Here is an 18,477-nt window from a genome sequence, read left to right as displayed (position 1 = left end):
GTTTTTTGCTGAAATATCTGAATACTTTTTCTTATTCAAAAAGTTATAAGCGTTGGAATATTTAATTTCTGCAGCTTCAGTAATAGATCTTAATGAAAAATTATTTTCCTCTATCTTTTTATTTATAAAATCTGCAACCTGCTTTTTAAATTCAACTGCATTTTCTTTTTTCTCAGAAGCATTTATACACATGTCAAATACTTCAAAATAAGGATCGTCATTTTTGGCTGATTTAACTGCAGCCTTAAAATTATTCATATTTTCAAACAATAAAGGATGTTTTAAACTAGAAACTTTATCTCTCTTACGGAAATAAACATAAGAAGAGATAATATATCTCTCCTTCATTTTTGGATTTTCTTTTAACATTGCCTCTAATTTATTCAAAGACTTAGTTAATAGTTTTCTTATAACTATTCTCTCAGCAGCAATTCCAGCTTTCTCTTCATTACATTTCATGTTATATGTATTATACATAAAAGTTATATGTAAAATAATTTTTTCTATAAGAAAAACATGATTGCTCATGTTTTCTTATTGTTGGATATCTTGATAATATATTTTAGTTTTATTTAACCAAAATTTCTTTTACATCTCTTGCTTTTTCTTCAACAAGTATTTCTTCTACTTCTTCTTTAAAAACGCCCCTTATTAAAATTAATGAAGTTTTTTGTTGAATTTCATTCTTATAGAAAGTAAATAGTTTGTCTGCTTCTAATACATATGCTTGAACAGGGTTCTTTTGTGCATATTGTCTATATCTGATTCCTGTTTTAAGTCTTGTCAATCTTTCGATTTGTTCTTGTCATGATGAATCCAATGCATACAACATGACTGATTTAAATTGTTTATCCTTTTGAGATTGATCCATATCTTTAAATCCATTTTTAAATTCTGCTAATAATTTTTTAGTCACAACTTTTATTGCTTCTTCTTTGTTAACATCTATAATCTGCATATTTAAACCTTTAATGTTTATATTTACAGTTTCAATAAACTTAACTGAAGAGAATTTTGTACCATTGAAGGCTGTTTCATGTTCAGCAATTGATGCTACAAATCCAGAAATCATTTTTTCAACAATTGCTTCCGTGTTCTTAGATGATAAAATAATATCTCTTTGTTTATAAGTTAAAAGTCTTTGTTGATTCAATACATCATCATATTCAATTATTGATTTTCTTGAATCATAGTTTAATCCTTCTAGTTTCTTTTGGGCTGTTGTCAATGATTTTGCAACCATTTTAGATTCTATTGGACTTTCATCTAAAGAGTTCATTCATTTTTGAATTTTCTTTAAACCTGCTCTTTGTAAAATTTCATCATCTAATGAAACTAAGAATTGAGAAACACCAACGTCCCCTTGTCTTCCTGATCTACCTCTTAGCTGGTCATCAATACGTCTTGATTCATGCCTTTCAGTTCCAATAACATATAATCCGCCTAGTTCTCTTACACCTTCCCCAAGTTTAATATCGGTCCCACGACCAGCCATATTAGTTGAGATTGTAATAGCATCAAGTTCACCAGCAGAAGCAATTATTTCTGCTTCTCTTGAATGATTTTTAGCATTAAGAACTTCATGTTTAATTTTCTTATCTTGGAGTAGTTTAGAAACTGTTTCAGAATCTGCAACTGATCTTGTACCAACTAGTATTGGTTGTCTTGTTTTATGAACTTCTTCAATCATTTCAACTACCTTTTGGAATTTAACACTTGACGTAGAGAAAATTAAATCTGGTTTATCAATTCTTATTACTGGTTTATTGGTAGGGATTGGAATAACTCTCATATTATAAACTGCTGTTAGTTCTTCCTCTTCAGGAACTGCTGTTCCAGACATACCAGAAAGCTTCTTATACATTCTAAATAAGTTTTGATATGTAATAGAAGCAAATACTTTGGTTTCAGGTTTTATTTTTATTCTTTCTTTAGCTTCAATTGCTTGGTTTAAACCATTTGAATATTGCCTTCCTTCAAGGAATCTACCTGTAAAGATATCTATAAGTACAATCTCATCGCCTTTAACTGTATAATCAACACCTTCAATAAATCTATTATGTGCTTGAAGTGCATTATGAATTCTATGTACTAATTCTGAATTTTCATATGAATATAAATTATTTATTTTTAATTCCTTCTCAATAAATTGGGCACCTTGTGGAGTTAAGAAAGCTTGATTTGATTCTTTATCAAACTCAAAGTCTCCTTCAACAAGTTTCAATATTAAATCATCAGCTTGAATATATTCATCTTCTGAAGCATCTGATCCTCCAGAAATAATCAATGGTGTTCTTGCTTCATCAATTAAAATAGAATCAACCTCATCGACTATTGCATAGTTAAATGGTCTTTGTGTTTTTTGATTAATATCTTTAACAAGATTATCTTTTAGATAATCAAATCCAACTTCTGAGTTTGTAATATAAGTAATATCTTTAGCATACTCAGCTTTTTTCTCTTCAGGAGATTGTTCATTAATAACTGAACCAGTTGTTAGACCTAATAAAGTAAACACTCTACCTGTATTTAATGCATCACGAGTTGAAAGATATTCATTAACTGTAATAATATGAACTCCAAGTCCAGTTAAAGCATTAAGATAAGCTGGTAATATAGCAGTTAATGTTTTACCTTCTCCGGTTCTCATTTCTGCTACATCACCTTTATGTAATGCATAACCACCCATAATTTGAACCTTGTATAAATTAATTCCATAAATTAAATCAACAGCTCTATAGGCAGCAGCAAATGCCTCAGGCATAATTGAATCAAGACTTTCGCCGTTTTTAACTCTGTTTTTAAAATCTTTTGTAAATTCTTTTAAGTTTTGAGGAGTTGCATTTAAAAACCTTTCTTGCTTTACAAGATCTAAAACTTCAAATGCTATATCTTCAGATTTCTTTAATACTGAATAATGTTTATTCACGTTAATTTTATGTGCCATATTAATATAATATTAACATTAAAAGGGAATACAAAGAAAATAACTTAGCAACGCTAAATTATTTAGTCCCAAATATTCTGTCGCCGGCGTCCCCTAGACCTGGAACAATATATCCTTTTTCATTCAGCTCTGGATCAATTGCAGAAATGAATATTTCTACATCAGGGTGTTTTGAAGTTATTGCATCAATAGCAGCCTGTGAACCCAATAAGGCAACAAACTTAAGGTTTTCTATTCCCTTTTCTTTAAGTTTGTCAATTGCTGCAATGGCTGAACCACCAGTAGCAAGCATTGGATCAATAATTATGTTATACGTATCTTTCTCTGTATCTTTTGGATACTTAAATAAGTATTCAACTGGTTGAAGAGTTTTTTCATCTCTATACATTCCAATGTGTCCAACTCTTGCTGAAGGTATTGTTGTGGTGAATCCTTCAACCATACCTTGTCCAGCTCTAAGAATTGGATATAGATTTACCTTTTCAGATATTTTATGACCAATTGTTTTTGCTATTGGTGTTTCAATTTCAACTTCTTCAAGTTTGATATCTTTTAATACTTCATAAGCCATCAATCTTGTTATCTCATCAAGATATTCTTTAAACTCTTTTGAAGTTGTTTCTTTTCTTCTAATGTGTGTTAATTTATGTGAAATTAACGGGTGTTTTATTACTGTTACGTTTTTCATAATATACTCCTTGTTTTAATTATAGTATAAAAAGAAAAGAGCAAAAAGCTCTTTATCTTATTTAACTTCCTTAGTTGCCTTGTTATTTAAGGCGATTATTTTTTCTTTATTAGATGCAATTACATCTTCATTGTTGGCGTCATTTAAAACGTCAATCATAATATCTGCTAATTCAATAAAGTCTGATTCAACTCAACCTTTAGTTGTCATAGCAGGGGTTCCAATCCTAATTCCAGATGTTACTCTTGGTGATTCTTCATCAAAAGGAACTGTGTTTTTATTTAATGTAATATTTATCTTATGCAATACATCTTCTGCTTCTTGTCCTGTAATTCCAAATGATTTTTTAACATTTACTAAAACTAAATGATTGTCAGTTCCACCAGAAACTAATTCATAACCAAGTTGTAATAATCTATTTGCAAATGCCTTTGCATTCTTTATTACTTGTTCTTGGTAAGTCTTAAATTCAGGTTGTAGGGCTTCAAAGAAGGCAACTGCTTTACCTGCAATCTGATTCATTAATGGTCCGCCTTGTGTACCTGGGAATACTGATTTATCAATCTTAGTTGCAATTTCTTCATCATTAGTTAAAATGATTCCACCTCTTGAACCTCTAAGTGTCTTGTGTGTTGTTGAAGTTACAATATCAACCCCATAATCAAGTGGGTTCGGGTGTAAACCTGCAACTATTAATCCTGCAATGTGGGCAACATCTGCTAATAGTAATGCCCCAACTTCATCTGCTATTTCTCTAAATTTTTTAAAGTCAATAACTCTTGAATATGCTGATGCACCACAAATAATTAATTCTGGTTTAAATTCGATTGCTTTTTTTCTGACTTCATCAAAGTCAATTAAATGAGTATCTTGTCTGACACCGTATGATTCTGCTTCAAAATACTTACTTGTTGATGAAACATGGAAACCATGAGTTAAGTGTCCACCAGCATCTAGTGCCATACCTAATATTTTTGACCCTGGTTTTAATACAGCATTATATGCTGATCAGTTAGCTTGTGATCCAGCATGCGTTTGCACGTTTGCATATTTTGCATTGAATAATTCTTTTATTCTATCAATAGCTAATTGTTCTACAACATCAACATTCTCGCACCCACCATAATATCTTTTTGATGGGTATCCTTCTGCATATTTGTTTGTTAATATTGATCCATTTGCTTTAAGAACTTCTTGTGAAACAAAGTTTTCTGATGCAATTAGTTCAATGTGATTGTCTTGTCTTTCTTGTTCAGTTTTAATAGCCTCTCATACTTTTATATCTTTCATTTTATTACTTCCTTATTATTTTTTTCTCTTTATTTAATAGAGAAATTATTTTAGATGGTTTTCCTTTTGTTTGCTTCCCATCAAACACGTTTATATTAAATTCATTTTTAACTTGTTTAGAAGAATTCAATGGTTCTTCACCATGTTTGTTCGCAGATGTTGCGAATAATGGTCCAGTGACTTTTATTAATTCATTAATTTCTCCAGTAGGTATTCTAAACATTAATGTTCCGTTGAATCCCTTAGTTAAAAATTTATTTATAAACTCTTCTTTTGCATTAACAATATATGAAGTATTTGATTCATAATTTTTTATTAAATAATCAAGTACAAATCCATCATCTTTGATAACTTCTTTTGCTTTATCTAATGATTCAAATAAAATTTGCAATGGTTGGTCACTATCTCTTCCTTTTAAATTATTGATTTTAGATATGTTATCTTTATTAAGTTTAGCAACCAGTCCAAAAACAGTGTCTGTTGGAAAACCAACAACTTCATTATTGTTAATCTGTTCTATTGTTTTCATATCTTATGACTATAAATCTATCTAACCCAGAATAGTCTTTTATCACCTCAACTTTGTTTGATATTTTCTTAGCAAGTTCTACTATATTGTATGCTTGTGAATATCCTATCTCTACTATTATATACGCTTCACTAGATAATAGTTCCTCTGCTCTATTAAAAAATGAAATGTAAAATTCTAATCCATTTTTTTGAGCATAAAGTGCTTCATGAGGTTGGTTTTCAATAACTCATTCATCAACCTCTTTGTCCTCAATATCAATATAGGGTGGATTAGAAATTAACAAGTCATATTTGATGTTAGGTTTGTATTTAAAGAAGTCTTCATTTACAAATTCTACCTTACCATTGATGTCATTCTCTTTAGCAAGAGATGTTGCTTGTTCATTAATATCTAATGATGTAACTTCAAGTGATGTTTCATTAGCAAGAGAGATTGAAATTGCGCCTGTTCCGCTTCCAATTTCTAAAGCCTTTCCTTCATTAATTTTTAAATTATGGACTAAATCAATTATTTGTTCAGTGTCATATTGTGGCACAAATACACCCTTAGATAATTTAAGTCTTTCATTTCTAAAATATCTATAACCAATATCAAAGGTTACATCTTCACCATTAATTTGTCTTTGGGCAATGTCTTTAATATTATTAAATTCTTCAATACTTATTAATATTTTTTCTCAATTAAAAGAAATAACACTACTTTTAAGTTTGTAAATTTCCTTAATTGATTTTTTCAATTTAGGATCACAACTATTTAGAAGTAGTGTTATGTTTTCTTTTTTCATTATTTTAAATTGCTTTTAATAAATTCATATTGACTTTGAAGTTTATTGTTTTCTTCTTTAAAGACTATATCATTTTCAAGTTTATCTTTAAATACATCCACAGAAGAAATGTTATATTTATTAATTAATGCAATATCTTCTTTAGCTTGTTTAATTACTTGGTCTCTTTCTAAATCTCTCTTTATTAAGAGATTTGTTTCCTCAACTGGAATTGGCGTCTTTTCATTTCATTTAGCTCTATAAACTGGATCAGTTGGTTTAACTTCTTTACCAATTCATTCTTGTCATAATGCCTCATTAAAGTTTCTATTAAAAACTCATTTTTCGTTTTTAATCTTTACTCAATCGATTACACCAATAGATGAAATGTTTTTATCTGGATTTAAAGCTCTTAGTATTTCTATATAAATAGATAATTGATATCAATATGTCATCTTATCAACTGTAGATGCAGTCTTTGTATCACCGACAAAGTATGTGTCAGTATTAATGTCATATCAAATTTCATCTATTTCACCATATATCAGTGATTTAGGATGACAAACCATCTGACCTCTTGCTACTCAGATTAACCCGGAATTAATTATTTTACCAACTGACATTCTTGTCTCTTTCATAACTTGATCATCAGAAATCATTCCTCTTAATGCTTCTTCTTTATTAACATCAACAGCAGTTCCATATTTGTTTGCTTCATCGATTAAAATTTGATTTCATGGTTCTATTTCAAACGGTTCTCTAAAACCTGAGAAACCTGATCTAGATATAATCTTTGCAGCTTTGTCTCATTGACCAAAACCTTTTTTTCTAAAGAATCTAATAACCCTATCTTGCCCTTCGGGTTTAAATTCTTTTATTTCTACTTGAGAATCATCTCAAAATTTTAATGTATTGTTTCCAAATTCAAAGTCTGTATATTTCATAATAATATAATTATACTTTAATAAAAAAACAACCCAATAGATATTGGATTGTTTTACAAATTTATTAATGTTTTAATGTCTAGTCGTCTTGTTCAACTATTTTTTCAATCTCTGCTAATAATTCAGCTTTCTTTTCAGCAATCTTTTTCTTCTTGTCAAGAGAAGCGACTTCCTCTTCAAGTTGTTTAACTCTTGCTCTTAAGTCTTCTTGTTCTTTATTGCTTTCGTTTAATTTTGATTTAGCTTCTTCAATTTCTTTAGCAGCTTGTTGTTCTATTTTTGTTTTTTCATCTGCTAATTGCTTTTCTGCTTGTTCTTGTGCAGCTTTAATGCCAGCTTCTTTTTCTTTAATTAAGTTTTCTTCAATTAAAGCATGTTTTTCATCATTTTCTTTAATTAAGTTTTGGGCTTCATTTAGTTTTGCATCTAACTCATCTTTTTGTTCTGCTAATTGCTTTTCTGCTTGTTCTTGTGCAGCTTTAATGCCAGCTTCTTTTTCTTTAATTAAGTTTTCTTCAATTAAAGCATGTTTTTCATCATTTTCTTTAATTAATTTTTGGGCTTCATTTAGTTTTGCATCTAACTCATCTTTTTGCTCTGCTAATACTCTTTCACCATTAGCTTTTGCTTCTTTTAATTCTTGTTCTGCTTGTTCTTGTGCAGCTTTAATGCCAGCTTCTTTTTCTTTAATTAAGTTTTCTTCAATTAAAGCATGTTTTTCATCATTTTCTTTAATTAATTTTTGGGCTTCATTTAGTTTTGCATCTAACTCATCTTTTTGCTCTGCTAATACTCTTTCACCATTAGCTTTTGCTTCTTTTAATTCTTGTTCTGCTTTTTCTTTTTCAACAGCGATTTGTTTGTCTAGTTGCTCTTTCTCAGCTTTTGCTTCAGCAGCAGCAGCTTCTCTTTCTTTAAGCATTTTATTTTTTTCATCTGCTAATTCTTTTTCAACTCTATCTTTTTCAATAGCTGCTTGTTCTTTAATTAATTCGATTTCTTTTCTTGCTTCTGCTTTTTGTTGTTCAATTTCTGCTTCTGCTTCTTCAGTTTTTCTAGCAATATCAGCAATTAATTCTTTTCTTTCATTTGCTGTTTTATTTTTTAATTCTTCGATTTCTCCATCCCTTGCATAGTTTCCTCTTTCATAAATTAATCAGTATGTTTTTTTAGCTGTTGATTTAATAGTTTTTTCCATTGGAGTTAGATCATCAATTTCATCTTCAACTTCTAATTCATCATTAGATTTAACTTCTTCAATTTCATCATTAAGTTTTACTTTTGCTATTTCTTCAGTTAAGGTAATTTTTTCTTCATCAGTTAATTCTTCAACAATTTCATTTGCTTCGGATTCTAATTCTGCTTTTTCTTCTGGTTTAATTCTTGCAGCTTCTTCTTTGGCAGCTTGTTTTTCAGCTTTTTGTTCAGCTTTGATTCTTGCTTTTTCGGCTTTTTCTTCTGCTTTAATTCTTGCAGCTTCTTCTTTTTCAGCTTTGATTCTTGCTTCTTCTGCTTCTTTTTCAGCTATTGCTTCAGGAGTATTTATAGCAGCAAATGCAGCTGCCTTTTCTTCTGCTTTAATTCTTGCAGCTTCTTCTTTGGCAGCTTGTTTTTCAGCTTTTTTTTCAGCTTTGATTCTTGCTTTTTCGGCTTTTTCTTCTGCTTTAATTTTTGCAGCTTTTTCTTTTTTAGCTTTGATTCTTGCTTCTTCTGCTTCTCTTTCTGCTAATGCTTCAGGAGTATCTTTGGCAGCTAATGCAGCTGCCTTTTCTTCTGCTTTAATTCTTGCAGCTTCTTCTTTGACAGCTTGTTTTTCAGCTTTTTGCTTAGCTTTGATTTTTGCAGCTTCTTCTTTTTCGGCTTTGATTCTTGCTTTTTTGGCTTCTCTTTCTGCTAATGCTTCAGGAGTATCTTTGGCAGCTAATGCAGCTTCTTTTTCTGCAGCTTTTTCCTCAGCTTTTTTGGCTTTCAAGGCAGCTTTTTCTTTATTAACTTCTTTTTTGGCTTCTGCAGCTTCTTTTTTAGCTTCTGCAGCAGCAATATGAATATTTCCTAATAAAATATCATTTGATAATGTTGGTGAAGTAATTTTAACATTGCTGTATTTAGTGTTTTTATCAACATAAAGTAGTTCAATAAATTTAACACCTGGTTTTTCAACCATTCCTTTTGGAGTTTCTGCAACTCTGTACTCTACACCTTCTAAGTTGTGTAGTATTAATTTTGTTAAATCTACTTTATTTGCTTCGCCTTTAGCAACTTTTATTTTAATTATAATATTTGTTAATTCTCTTTCCATTTTATTTCCTCTTTCTTTATAAATTTGTATTGTACATTGTAATGAAATGTGCCGTAATCGATTCATTATTAATGTGGTTTGTAATTGTTCCAGCTATTGCTTCAGCAAGATCAATTTGGTGAATGAAACCCCCTTCTTCACTATTGTTTATTGAATTTGTTGTAATTATTTTTTTTATTCCTGCTTCTTTTAGCTTATCAGTGGCTTTTTTTTCCATCTTTAGCAGATAAAACACCATGAGTTACAGCTAAGTAAACATCTTTAGCTCCATTTTCCTTAAGAATGTCTACAGCAGAAACAACTGTTCCACCTGTATCAACCATGTCATCATAGATAATTACATTTTTATCTTGGACATCTCCAAGAATAAACATTGATTCGGCATTATTATGCCCTGTTCTTCTTTTATCTATAACTGCCAATGGGCTATCTAATATTTTAGCAAGTGCTCTTGCTCTAGAAACTCCTCCATGGTCAGGTGAAACTATTGCTAAATTTTCTATTGCTAAGTCATTTATTGATTTAGCAATTAATCCATATGCTTTTAAGTTATCGACAGGCATATCGAAGAACCCAACTATTTGTTCAGAGTGAATATCAAATGTGATTATTCTATCTGCACCAGCAGTAGTAAGCATATTAGCAACTAATTTTGCTGAAATAGCTTGTCTTCCTTCCTGTTTTCTATCTTGTCTTGCATATCCAAAATAAGGAATGATTACATTAACTTCACCAACTGAGGATCTTTTTAATGCATCAATCACCAATAATAACTCCATTAAATTGTCGTTTGTAGGTTTATGAGTTGATTGTATGATAAATACAGTTTTATTTCTCACTGAAGATTGAGATTCTACAAAAATTTCACCGTCTGCAAATTGAGATGTTTTGATTTCACCTAATTCAATACCGCTAATTTTTGCAACATTATTGGCTAACTTTTTAGAAGTTGAAAGACCAAATATAACTGAATTTTCCTTATTTAAATTTAACATTATTTTTTTATACCTTACTTATATATTATATATAATTTTTTTCTATATATATTACCTTAAATATATGATTTTCTCCTAAAAATATGTTAATATAGTAATATGATTTACAATCAAATGAGCAATCAAAATATTGTAATTTCAGCCAAATAAATAGGTCACAACTTTTGTGACCTATTTTTTATTTAGAAAGGAAAAAATAGAATGAAAATAGCATTTGTAACAGGTGGTGTCGTTTCTTCACTTGGAAAAGGAATTATTGCATCTTCACTAGGAAGATTATTAGAAGATGGAGGTATTTCTGTAGGAATGATGAAATGTGACCCATATCTTAATGTAGATCCAGGAACAATGTCACCAATTGAGCATGGAGAGGTCTTTGTGACTGTAGATGGAGGAGAAACTGACCTAGATTTAGGTCATTATGAGAGATTTTTAAATAAAAACCTTACAAAAGGCTCATCTCTTACTTCTGGAAAAGTTTACCAAGAAATAATTGAAAAAGAGCGTGCGGGGCACTTTGAAGGGAAAACTGTGCAAGTTATCCCTCATGTTACTAACTTAATTAAAGAAAAGATATATGAAGTAGCTAAAGGCTATGATTTATTAATAGTCGAAGTTGGGGGCTCTGTTGGTGATATTGAATCTCTAGCTTATACAGAGTCAATTAGGCAAATTAAGTTTGAGTTAAAAAATAATGCAGCAATTATTCATGTTGGTTATGTGCCATATATTAAAGTAAGTAAAGAATTAAAGACAAAACCAATGCAAAGATCTATAAGTTTATTGAGGTCTCTTGGTGTTGCGCCTGATTTCTTAGTTACAAGGTCAGAAATTGAATTAAGTGATAGAGAAATTGAAAAGATTGGCATGTTTGCCAATGTACAAACAGATAATATATTCCAATCTGTAGATGCTTCATCAATATACTCTATTCCATTAGTACTAAAGGATCAAAAATTTGATGATAAAGTATCTGAATTATTAAATATTGGCAAAAAAGACAGCAACCATGTTGAACTTAAAAAATTTAATGATAATTTAAGTAATCTAGAAAAAGAAGTAAATATTGCTATTGTTGGTAAATATGTAGATAATATGGATTCGTATATATCAATAATTGAAGCGCTAAAACATGCTTCGATTAATAATAAGATAAAACTAAACTTTAAACTTATAAACGCCAGAAAAGATTATGATGTTGATGAGTTGTCTAAATATGACGGAATATTAGTTCCTGGTGGTTTTGGTTCTTCTGGAGTTGAAGGAAAACTAAAAGCAATTAAGTACGCAAGGGAAAACAATGTTCCTTTCTTAGGAATTTGTTATGGAATGCAATTAGTTGCTCTTGAGTTTGCTAATAATGTATTAAATCTTGATGTTAAGCATGGTGAATTAGAACCAAAAGCTAAAAATAAGATAATTGATATCATGTCTGATATGAAGGACAAAGTTATTGGCGGAACAATGAGGCTTGGTAATTATGAATGTTCTATAACCGAAGGAACATTGGCACATAGCATTTATAAAGAATTATCAATACTTGAAAGGCACAGGCATAGATATGAATTCAATAACAAATATGAAGAACCATTAAAAAATGGTGGATTAATTGCTTCTGGCAAACATCCTGAAACTGGGTTGGTTGAAATATTAGAGAATAAGAATAATGATTTCTTTATCGCTGTTCAGTTCCACCCAGAACTTTCTTCAAAAATAACAAACCCTAATAAATTATTTGTTGGCTTTATTAAAGCTTCTGCTAAGTAAAAGAAAAAAACCAAGAATTAATCTTGGTTTTCTTTTATGAACTTATACATTTCAATAAATGTGTCAATATCAATCTCTTCAGATCTAATGTTTAGTTTAATATTATTGTTTTCAAAATATTTAACTATTAGTTCTGAATTTTCATAATTAGATTTCTTCAATGAGTTAAGAATTGTTTTTCTTTTCATTGCAAAAGCAGCCTTAATAAATTTTAGATATCCATCAATATCAAAATTAATGTCTCTCCTAGTTAAAACTATAAATCCTGAATCAACATTTGGTTTTGGCTTAAAGCAACCGGCAGGAACATTAATTTTCTTTTCTAAATTGAATAATGAACCTATAGCAACCGTCAATCTTCCATACTGTTTAGTATTTTTTTTAGCAAAAATTCTATCAACGAGTTCTTTTTGCAGCATTACTGACATTGAATCAAATCTAAGATCATATGCAACCTTAAACATTATTTTGGTTGAAATGTAATAAGGTAGGTTTGAAACGAATTGAATATTCTTTTCATCACCTAGAATAGCATCTCAATTTGTTTCTAGTATATCCTGATTGATTAATTTAAAATTCTTCTTTGGAATTGTATTTTCAAGAATATAAATCATATCCTTATCTATTTCAATGGCAATAACATTCTTTGCTTTTTCTACTAATGGTTTAGTAATTGCTCCTCTTCCAGGTCCAACCTCTACTATTGTAGATGTCTCTATATTTGGTATTGAATTTATAATGGCGGTTATTTTATTTTGGTCTATAAGAAAATTCTGTCCTAATACTTTTTTTGCTTCCATTAATTTATTTGCTCCTTATCTATATTATAAAAGTCTAATGCCACTTTATTGTTATTTACATTTAATTCATCAAATGCAATGCCCAAATGATTGGCAGCAAATTCAATAACTTCCTTAACTCTTCATGGGTAATTAGTTGTTCCTCTATATGGCGTTGGTGAAAGATAAGGACAGTCTGTTTCAAACATTAATCTATCTAATCTTATTTCTTTAATAACTTCTCTTTGCATTGTTGCATTTTTAAAAGTTATGATTCCATTGTATGAGAAGTAAATGTTATCAGATATTGACATATATTTCTTAGTCATTTCAACATCGCCAGATCATGAATGAAGTAAGAATTTTTCCTCTGGATAATTCTTAATTATTTCATAACAGTCTTCTAGTGAATCTCTTGTGTGAATGACAATAGGAAGATTATATTTAATAGCAAGTTCAATTTGGTCAACAAATGCCTTTGTTTGCTCTTCTTTGTCAAACCCTTCATAGTGATAGTCTAATCCTATTTCGCCTATGGCAGCAACATCATCATTAATCAACTTTTCTATCTCATTTAACTTGTTTTTATTTCACCCCTTAATATCAGATGGGTGAAATCCTATAACCGGTATTAAATATTTATTATCTTCATACAAAGATAAAGCTTCTTTTGAACTCTTAATGTCAAAAGAAATGTTGAATGCAATAACATTCTCTTCATAAACTTTCTTAATAACATTATCTAGTTCATCTTTGTATGAAGTTGATAATACATGTGCATGCGTATCTAATATTTTCATTATCTTAATTATAACTAAGTAAATAAAAAACACACATTATTATAATGTGTGTTAAGTATTTAATTAAACTCCTAGATTACATTAGTAAAATTAGAATCGTTGTTTTTAATTTCTCCTGCTGTATTAGATATTTCCTCTATATATTTCTTTAAGTCATTTTCGTTTTTACCAAATCATTCTAAAGCCTTTGTTAGCGCGACGTTTCCGCCTGAAGATGTGTCTGAACCAAATATTACCTTAACTCCTCCGTTTGTTAGTGTTCCTTCAAGTTGTAAGCCTTTTTCAACTTCAACATCCCGTCAATCTTTTAAAATTTGTCTGTTTTTTTCTTCTAAGGGGTCATTTTTATTATCTTTATCTTCAAAGTTTCTAATACCATCATTATCATAATCATCCATGCCTCATAGAGAAATTATTGCTCCATCCACAAGATTCTTTTGTGCTGATGCTAAATATAATTCATCTTTTGATGAAGAGATTGTAGCGTCAGTATCAACACCAATTAGCTTTGTTGTTGTTCCAACTTGGGCATTACTTAATTCTGATTCGGCAATTGAAGTATTTCCTCCAGCAATTGGGAACACAATTGACGCATTACTTTTTATTGCATTGTCAGTTTTTATCTTAGCAATTGAGCCATCTCCAACGGAAGGGTTTGCAGCAAAACCACCTGAGTATCAAGTTTTATCAGCATTAGTGCCAGCGGCATCACTTTGTGTGTCGCCTCCGTAAATATTAGTATTATCCATTACATCAGAAGAATCTAATCCACCAGATCATAATGTAACTTCAGGAAGTACAAATCCATGTATTTCTTTACCTGAGTATTTTTTATTAAGTTCAGTTATTCCTTGTGCAAATCCTGACATATAATTATAGACAGTTGGGAATGCTTTCCCACCCCACATTACAATATTTGGAGTTTTTTTATTATTGATAGCTGAATCATATATTGTGTAGCCATAAGATAGCTGTGCTGCTAAATAACCAGCACCTTCAGCAGCAAATGAAACCGAAGCAACATTTTGATAAATTGTTGAAAGCATTGAATCATCAAGTAGTATAAATGCTTTATCTGTTGTATCTGCATACTTTGTTGGAATTCCTTCTTTGTCTGTAAAGAGACCATCAAAATCTCCAGCTACGCCTTGAATTGCATTAGCAACTTGAAATCCTGCTGACATTAAAATATCATTTGTTGAAAAGTAATCTTTTAACACAACTTACACATCCATCATTGAGTATTGAGAAGTTTTTAATAAAAAACAATCAAAAACTAAAATAAACAAAAATAACACATAAAAAAAAAACACCAAATACACACCACAATCACATCAAACCTTCAATAAACCTCCAAAACTATCAACCCAAAAATTAAACCCCCATCACCCTTAACTTCCATCCCCACACCCCATTACAAACTCATAACCAATATAAACTAACTAACCCACCCACCTCCCCAACCCACAAATTACATTGTGCCAAGACCCGTGTCAACGTATGCTCACGCTCCTCCACCCACATATACCTCTACAAAAAAATAAATAACAAAACAAAAAAACCAAAACAAACACTTACCCCAACTCAAACCTTCCCCTCTCCCATAACAACCCACCCCACAAAAACCCAACCCCCCACAAAATTTAACTTACAATCCTACCCAAAAAATTACAAATAAAACCCCCAACAAAACCCCCCTCCACAAAACCCCCCACCCTTCATCAAAAAAACCCTACAAAATAAAAAAACTCCCAAAATCCCCCTAAATTTCCACATCAAAAACCCCCAACAACTTTCCCCACCAATTCCCAACCTCCATTTCACCAAACCCACTCCCCCCAAACACCAATCCCTTCCAAAAATAACCTCCCTTTACCAATCCAAATCAATAACCATATCACAAATATTCAACACAATCTCCCCACCATAACAACAAAAACCAATAACCTCCAACCACAACCCAATACCTCCCCTCCCAACCCCATACCCTACTCCTAACAAACTCACCCCCAACCCCTCCCATCATCACTCCACCATACACACCCTTCCAAACACTAAATAATCAATACACCCTCAAAAACTATCCCATTCAACAACTCCTCAAACCACCAACATCCTATACACAACCATTACCCATCATCCAACCACCTACAACCCCCCCACTAACCACCACCCATACATAACCTACCAACCAATCACAACAAAACCAAAAACCCCACATTCCCATCCAACCAAATCCCACACCACACATACCATCCACTACAACCCCTCCACTCAATCTCACCACCACACAACCATCCAACCCCTACAAACACACACATTCTCCAAATAAACAAACCACAATAACCAATCCACCACATTACTCACCACAACCAACAACCATACCCCCACCTTCACCCCTCAATCATCACCCTTCCATCACTAACCACACCCTACAACCCCTCAAACAAAATCCCCCCCTACCCCATCAACCTAAACAACCAACTAACCCACCCAAAACCCCAACACAACCAAACACAACTACCACCCAAACACACCACAACCCCCACAACCCCCACCCCCCCACACACCCCCCACCCCCCCACCCCCCACACACAACCCACCAACCCCCCAAACTAAACCCCACACACACCACCCCACCCCCCCCACCCCCCCCCACAACACCACCACCAACAACCCCAACCACCAACCCCCAAACCCCCAACACAACAAACACCAAAAACCCACACACCCAACCACCCCCCCACCACCCCCACCCAAAACCCAACAACACCCCACAATCCACCCCAAACCACCCCAAAAACCCCCACCCAAAACATCATACTCCCACCAACCCACCCCACTACCACCACCCATCACACATTCCACACACAAATAAAAAAAAATCACAACCACCCCCCCCATACCACCCCAACCAACCACAACACAACACCCACTCACCAAAAACACCCATATAACAAAAATAACAAACCACCCACAAAGTATATCTATATACCCACCCTACCCCAAACCAACCCATACTAATAATACTCTCACTCTCACTCTATACTTCACTTGCTCTCTCGCACTATCACCCACAAAATGTAACTCACATTACACACCACCACACAACCCACACACCACCAATATACTCTCTTCATATAGGATATGATACCACACCCAACTAAACTCAACCATCCAATCATCCTCCTCATCCAACACAAATCACCACAAACCCTCCCCAAACCACCCCCCACCAAAACCTACCAATAAAAACCATTTATATACCACCCTCCTATCCCTTATACCCACCCTACCCCACCACAAACCTAACCTCAACCAATCCTTCACACCAACAAACACAAATCCAAACAAAAACCTTCCATACCCAACAACTTCCTTTCCACACACTCCATACACACAAACCCACCCACAACCCCCAAAACCCCCCTTTACCACCCCCTACTCACCTACCCCTTCCCATCCCTTTTCCCCATAATCTTTCCTTTCCCCTCAATCCACTTCTTCAAACCCCTACATAACTCCTCTACACTATTTCCCCCCTATCATTCCCTAACTCCTTCCAAATTACTATCCAAAACCCAACTCTCCAACACCAAAACCCTCCAAAACCCTCCCACCCAACAATCAATTTCCATATCCCCATCCAATACCTCTCAACCACAAAACCATCACACCCCCATACCACCCAACATCACAAACCCCTCATAAAAACCACACAAACAACCCATCATCTTACCACCCAAATCCAACAAAAACTAAAAAAAAAACAAAAATAATCAACAAACACCCACACCACAAAAATCCCAACAAACAACACCCAACCTGCCTACCAAACCAAAAAAAAAACCCCACACCCCCCACACAACCCACACACCACCAATCCCCCCAACCCAACCCCCCCCCCAACCCCCCCCACCACCCCTACAACAACAACCATCCACCCTCAATACTAAAAAAACCCCCCCCAACACCTCAAACCCCCACACCCAAAAACCCAAACCAATATCACACAACCACACAACCAAACTATTTATCCCCCACCACCCACCAAACCAACCAAACTACACCACCACCCCCCCCCACACAAAACTAATCAAACCCCTCCCCCCCCCTTCCCATCTTCCCACCATACCACACCACCCAATAACAATCCCCCACTACACCCAACCTAAACCAAAAAACCCCACATACAAATATCCCACCACAACAAAAACCAACAATCCAAACCCATACACCCCAACCTCACACCAACTTAACCCAACCACCATAAATAGTTTCTCCCCAACCCCCCATAACCCAACCACAACCCATTTTCCCATCTCCACCAAAACAAAAAACCTCCTTACAACACACACCAAAATTCTACCCTAACCTACAAATCCCCAAATCCAAAACAAACCCCAAATATTAAAACCAACCTAACTACCAGACCAACCCCCCACCCAAAAATACAACCAACCTACAACTCCTACCCCTCAAACTCAAAAACCCTCTTCCCTTCTCCACAACCATCCAAACCCTATTAACTAAACACTCCCTCAAAAAAAAACCACCAACACCAAACCCATAACAAAAAAAACTAAAAATTCAACCTACATAAACCAAAAACCCCAACCCCCAAAACAAACCCCAAACATCCTCAAACACAAACACATATTAATTTATATCTA

General features: G+C 32.9%; 6 protein-coding genes and 1 pseudogene across 6 annotated transcripts; 1 reads left to right on the top strand and 6 right to left on the bottom strand.

Moving 5' to 3' along the window:
- Positions 1-1,279: 1,279 nt before the first annotated feature.
- On the bottom strand, positions 1,280-2,947 carry LOC143023236 (protein translocase subunit SecA-like). Its single transcript, XM_076181756.1, has one exon. It carries the CDS (start codon positions 2,945-2,947, stop codon positions 1,280-1,282), a length of 1,668 nt encoding a protein of 555 aa, XP_076037871.1.
- Positions 2,948-3,005: 58 nt separating this feature from the next.
- Positions 3,006-3,518, bottom strand: LOC143023235 (uracil phosphoribosyltransferase-like). The gene has a single exon (XM_076181755.1). The coding sequence runs from the start codon at positions 3,516-3,518 to the stop codon at positions 3,006-3,008; it is 513 nt and encodes a 170-aa protein (XP_076037870.1).
- Positions 3,519-3,827: 309 nt separating this feature from the next.
- LOC143023234 (serine hydroxymethyltransferase-like) lies at positions 3,828-4,598 on the bottom strand. The gene has a single exon (XM_076181754.1). It carries the CDS (start codon positions 4,596-4,598, stop codon positions 3,828-3,830), a length of 771 nt encoding a protein of 256 aa, XP_076037869.1.
- Positions 4,599-7,243: 2,645 nt separating this feature from the next.
- LOC143023233 (uncharacterized) lies at positions 7,244-9,640 on the bottom strand (annotated as a pseudogene).
- LOC143023232 (ribose-phosphate pyrophosphokinase-like) lies at positions 9,640-10,458 on the bottom strand. Its single transcript, XM_076181753.1, has one exon. The coding sequence runs from the start codon at positions 10,456-10,458 to the stop codon at positions 9,661-9,663; it is 798 nt and encodes a 265-aa protein (XP_076037868.1). The 3' UTR covers positions 9,640-9,660.
- Positions 10,459-10,767: 309 nt separating this feature from the next.
- Positions 10,768-12,225, top strand: LOC143023231 (CTP synthase-like). The gene has a single exon (XM_076181751.1). The coding sequence runs from the start codon at positions 10,768-10,770 to the stop codon at positions 12,223-12,225; it is 1,458 nt and encodes a 485-aa protein (XP_076037866.1).
- Positions 12,226-12,242: 17 nt separating this feature from the next.
- Positions 12,243-14,202, bottom strand: LOC143023230 (ribosomal RNA small subunit methyltransferase A-like). Its single transcript, XM_076181750.1, has 3 exons — positions 14,181-14,202; positions 12,803-12,940; positions 12,243-12,646 (listed from the first exon to the last, which is right to left on the bottom strand). Exons 1-3 carry the CDS (start codon positions 14,200-14,202, stop codon positions 12,243-12,245), a joined length of 564 nt encoding a protein of 187 aa, XP_076037865.1.
- Between the last annotated feature and the right edge of the window lie 4,275 nt (positions 14,203-18,477).

This window comes from Oratosquilla oratoria, unplaced genomic scaffold (genome assembly GCF_046742065.1).
Source record: "Oratosquilla oratoria isolate Oo_2021 unplaced genomic scaffold, ASM4674206v1 SCAFFOLD45, whole genome shotgun sequence".
In the NCBI taxonomy this organism is placed as follows: Eukaryota; Metazoa; Arthropoda; class Malacostraca; order Stomatopoda; family Squillidae; genus Oratosquilla; species Oratosquilla oratoria.
The sequence above is the reverse complement of the archived record's forward strand: the minus strand, read 5'-3'. Positions and strand labels throughout refer to the sequence as shown.